Source organism: Biomphalaria glabrata, chromosome 10, assembly GCF_947242115.1.
Source record: "Biomphalaria glabrata chromosome 10, xgBioGlab47.1, whole genome shotgun sequence".
NCBI classification, from domain to species: domain Eukaryota; kingdom Metazoa; phylum Mollusca; class Gastropoda; family Planorbidae; genus Biomphalaria; species Biomphalaria glabrata.
Genome location: NC_074720.1, coordinates 25,762,374 through 25,767,625, shown reverse-complemented (window position 1 = coordinate 25,767,625; position 5,252 = coordinate 25,762,374). Strand labels below are relative to the sequence as shown.

Genomic DNA, 5,252 nt, shown 5'->3' with positions numbered 1-5,252 from the left:
TTTCTTGTACATCACATATTCTTGTTTATTTTTTATATATATCATATTGCTACCCAGGTTTTGTCCTCATTGTCGGACTACCTTTGTCATAGTTTTTGTAAGAAAAGGTAAGAGCGAAGCTCTTCAATGTATGTTAGTTTTCTATAGAACTATTTGATTTATTTTTTATTAATTACTTTGTCATTTATTTTATTAATGTTTGGTGGTGTTCCATATCTCTCTTATGTTCATAAAAGAGATGATTGGTTCACACTATAAGATTTTCTTTTTTGTTTTTGCTTGATCTAGTATTTATACCTGATGTTGTGTTTGCATTTTTTTTACAAATTGTTCTGTTCATTTAGACCATATAATTATGTTTATATTATGCTCTTTAGTAATCATGTTGTATGTTTGCCTTTGGCAGGTTTTTTGTGCACATTAAACTGGAAATAAGCCTCCTGACTTGCTTCATCATTTTGGTTGTTATAATTCTGTGTCGAACCCACCACAGAATCTTTTGGTGTCAGAAGTGGGATCCGAAGAAAGAGTCTACCAGACCTCCCTTTCAGACGATAAGTGGAGCCTTCGGAACCTTGCAATCAAGTCAGAAGCTGAACAAGTACTTTTTTTATTATATTGTACCATTTGAGATATTCCGGTTGTTTGTTTTTTTTTTCTTTCAGGGTAGTTTAGGTAGTTATTATTTAAAGTATATAATTGTATTAAGTTAGAGTATAATTGTATTAAACAAAAACCTGCAGCCAATGGAGAACAGGACAAAACACAATGCAGTGGATTGGGGTGAGGTCGGTCCTTTGGGCAGCGAAGGAGAGCCAGAAGGAGGAGCAGGAGTGGACCAAACCGAAGTTGCTGCCCTCCGGGCTCAGTTAGAGGCCCTGAAACTGGCCTGCCAACGGCCTCTCATAATCTCGGAACAGACAAAGCGGGTACGCCAGTTCAGTGGTAGGGGCACTGCCGATGAGCCAACGGCTGAGGACTTTGCAAGGGAAATAAGAGAGGCATGGGAGCTCAGGCCTTATTCTGCACAGGAAAAGGTGGCAGTCATTATGAGCAATGTCAGCGGCCCCGCCAGGAAGGAGCTCGATTTGCAGACCTCAAAGACAAAGAGTGACCCAGAAGCCTTGTTGGAAACCCTCCTTGAGGCGTTTGCCCAGACTATGCCAGTGCGAGAAGCTGAGGTGGTCTTTCTGAGATCACGTCAACAGATAGCAGAGTCCCTTCGAGACTTCTCGCACAGGCTCTTCAGCGAACACTCGGTGGCGGTAAGCCAACAAAGGCGGGAGAGAGTTGAGTGCTTCAGTGAGGCAAGGCTGAGGGACCAATTCGTTCATGGGCTGAACGACTCTGCACTACGTAGGGAACTGCTGAGACTGGTGGAGGAGGAACCAGCAATAACATTCATTGCAGTTAGAAACCAGGCCCTCAAATGGGAAAGCCAGGACCGAGGAAACTCCCAACTACAAAACCAGTGGTGTGAACTGGTAAGTTCCCAATTGAACAGGTTTGGGGAGTTATTGGAGGCTTTACAGCACACTCCACAAGCAAATGGGCAGAGCAGCCCATACCCCGACCAGCCTCTCCCCCAAACACAGACAAGTCACCAAGTTCAGTGGGCAGTTAACCGCCCCACAGCACCTGCAGGACTGATTTGGGCGCAAACAAGTAGGGGATTCTTCCCATATGCTGAGGATGGAGCACCAGTCTGCATCAACTGCTGGAAGTCTGGACATGTGGCGAATCAATGTCTGGAATTGTCACAACCTGAAACTCTGATTCACTCAAGTGCTATTGGTTGTTCTGTCAATGGTCTATTGCCCCCTGTTTCAGAAAATCCACCCACAATACCTAAAAGGCAGAAGTTAGGAAAATGGTGTAATTTTCACAACAGCCGCTCACACAATTTGTATGAATGCAGATCACAGCCAATCCACACAATTGCTGCCCTTTTTCCTGGATACACAAACAACCCATCTTCATCTGGACGTAATCCGCAAGTTGAAGAGGAAGTGCTAATCAATGGACGTAGGGCTAAATGTCTATTAGACTCTGGCTGCTCTTTTGATGCTATTGTCAGTAGATCTTTTGTAAGACCTGAAGACATTATGGATGTATCAGTGACCCTTCAATCTCTTGACTTAGACATCCCACCCAAAACAGTACCTCTTGCTAAAGTGCATGTCAAGTCCCGTTTTGTCCATAGTACTATTACAGCTGCTGTTTTAGAATCCTCATTGTATGACATTGTACTTGGATCAAGATTTATAAAGCTGGAAATTCCCCAAAACTCCACTATTAAGTTGCCTTCAGTGCATCTAACCGCATCCTCTCGACAAGGAGTAAGAGACACCCAAGACGTTTTTAAATCCAAGCACACTATAAGAGATATGACGCCATCACACCTGCCTATTAATGTTAGCTCTCAATGTAGAGAGGCCCTGCAGGTTGCGAGAGAAACAGTCAAGTCTCACCCCTCCGAATTAGTTAGCAGGAGCAAACTTGCCATTTCACCTCAAGTCAACCAAGTAGGACAACGGGCCAATAAACAGGCTAGGCGCATTCACACCTGTGGTGCAAGTCACCTTACCCAACCAGGCTCTACATCCAGAGACGGAAAGTTTGAGGCTTGTCAGTCATGCAAGTCCCGGATTGATAAGTTCCGCAGACCATATTCATTCAGGAGAAACAAACAGTGCCACCAGCAACAGAGACTTTTTGGTTCACCCCTCACTACCGCACTACCATCAGGTTCCCAAACATCTATGACAGATTTTAGTGTCCTTGATTACCAGATGGAAAGCCCACAGCACCAGCTACATTCTTCATACAAAGAGAAACCTGATAGGCCACCCTGTAGAATCCAAGGTTCAAGTACACTACAGTCCGGAAACATATATGGTGTCCAAGAAAATGGCTGTTCTGAGAAGAAACTGTTGTTTCTGTTTCCAGAAACGTACTAGGCTAAACGCCCCGAGACGGGTCGTTTCAAGCTAGGGGCTCTGTAGTGGGGAGGACATAATATACGGGTCGGCTCAACTTGACCAAGCACCGGTCAGCAAAGGGTCAAGTTGACCTCTGCCCCGGTAGCTGAGATTTGAATTCCTTTTCCTGCTGGCATCCTCGATTGAAACTTGCTGCTACGCACCTACTCCAATACCACCTTGTCTGATCCTGCTGTGTTTGTCCTAAGTTCATTGTTTTGACCAAGGCTGCAGGTAAACACATTTTTACTGTTTCTTGTACATCACATATTCTTGTTTATTTTTTATATATATCATATTGCTACCCAGGTTTTGTCCTCATTGTCGGACTACCTTTGTCATAGTTTTTGTAAGAAAAGGTAAGAGCGAAGCTCTTCAATGTATGTTAGTTTTCTATAGAACTATTTGATTTATTTTTTATTAATTACTTTGTCATTTATTTTATTAATGTTTGGTGGTGTTCCATATCTCTCTTATGTTCATAAAAGAGATGATTGGTTCACACTATAAGATTTTCTTTTTTGTTTTTGCTTGATCTAGTATTTATACCTGATGTTGTGTTTGCATTTTTTTTACAAATTGTTCTGTTCATTTAGACCATATAATTATGTTTATATTATGCTCTTTAGTAATCATGTTGTATGTTTGCCTTTGGCAGGTTTTTTGTGCACATTAAACTGGAAATAAGCCTCCTGACTTGCTTCATCATTTTGGTTGTTATAATTCTGTGTCGAACCCACCACACAACTAAGAACAATTATACTTAATATGCATCAACTCCAACTCCAGATCTCCAAGAATATAACAATGATATTTTAATATCCAATATAGCTCAAATAATGCACAATAAATATTAATATTAATAAACAAACACCAGTCCAGGAAGTAAACGCCCAACCTTCCTGGGGCAAGACCTTACTAACTTAACACACTCTCTCGCACATTCAACGAAGACTAAATCATTCAGTTGATAACACGTGCAAGACTTCGCATTCATAACAAGAGGATATAACAATCATACCAAAATATCAAAGTTTTAATACAAGGTAAAAATACACACACGCAAACATGCACATCTTTTGTTTTATTTTATTGTGCAAAGAACGTACGTAAGAAACATTAAATGCAAAGAACGTATGTTTGAAACATCTTCCTTAATTATTACTGATTTTATTCGTGGTTTCAGTAACTGTTACAAAAGGGAACGATAGTAAGCCTATGGATGTCAGGTGTGTAAAAGTCGTCGTAGCCTGATACACAGTGGCTAAGTACGCATCTTAAGTAAAAAAAAAATAGTAATAACAAGGAGTTACTTGACTGTCACAAATGATTAAGAATATCGTAATCAGATCAAGACACTTAACTGTAGGAGTAATATTCAAGTTAACACGTTAGAAAAAGTATTTAACCGTAATATTTATTTAAAGTGTAACATCCTTTGTTAGCACGTTGTGTTTTTCCATTCTGTCTATCAATAAATTGGGTGTCAAGGACCAAATAAATAAAATGAGTAGGGGGTGTTTAGCTCTTCATTGAAAATTTAAAGATAGCACTGGTCGTGTCTTTTTCGCTAATATAGATTTTTTTTTTCTACAAAATAATTAGTTACTGGCCTACTGGGCTATGAAATCTAGCGGTTTGTGTTCTGTGTAGCTAAAGGTCACTCGTTTAGGTGTGTGATCTTTAGTCCAGCTTACTAATTGAGATTTATATTCACACTAACTCGGCACACTTGAAAAGGTGTGGCCTCTAGTCCAGCCACGTGATTCAGATTTTTCTCCAAATAAGCAAACTCTTTGTCCGGTTACCCGTGTAGATGTGTGGTTTGAAGTCCACTCCCATAATTAAGATTTACTACTAAGTAAACAAACCTAGTTCCCTCGTGTGACCTCTAGAGAGTGCTTACGTCCATCGTATCTGACTTGTGGTCACCTGTCAATCAATGAACTCAAAGTGATGGGCTAAACAAATAAAAGGGGGTGGGAGTTGTTCATCTATAGCCTACCTCTGGAAATATACCTGGTTACCCTAGTAGAGGTGCGGCTCTTGTAATCCAGCCCCCCTAATAAAGATTTACTACCAAGTAAACAAACTCAGTTCCATCGAAAGGTGTGACCTCTAGAGAGTGTCAATACGTCCATCGTATTTAACTTGTGTTCACCTGTCTAATAAAAGGGGGTGTGAGTTGTTCATCTCTACCCCTGGAGATATACGCGGACAGCTAAGACAGACTTCTGGTCAGCATGACGTAGTCAAGGAATTTTGGGTTAA

General features: G+C 40.9%; 1 protein-coding gene across 1 annotated transcript; it reads left to right on the top strand.

The window, feature by feature from the left end:
* The first annotated feature begins 408 nt into the window (after positions 1–408).
* LOC129928827 (uncharacterized) lies at positions 409–3,733 on the top strand. The gene is made up of 2 exons (XM_056045100.1): positions 409–3,215; positions 3,640–3,733. Exon 1 carries the CDS (start codon positions 747–749, stop codon positions 2,958–2,960), a length of 2,214 nt encoding a protein of 737 aa, XP_055901075.1. The 5' UTR covers positions 409–746; the 3' UTR covers positions 2,961–3,215; positions 3,640–3,733.
* The last annotated feature ends 1,519 nt before the right edge of the window (positions 3,734–5,252 follow it).

Coding starts and splice junctions, on each gene's coding strand:
- LOC129928827 (XM_056045100.1), top strand. CDS start 747: ATGGAGAACAGGACAAAACACAATGCAGTGGATTGGGGTGAGGTCGGT.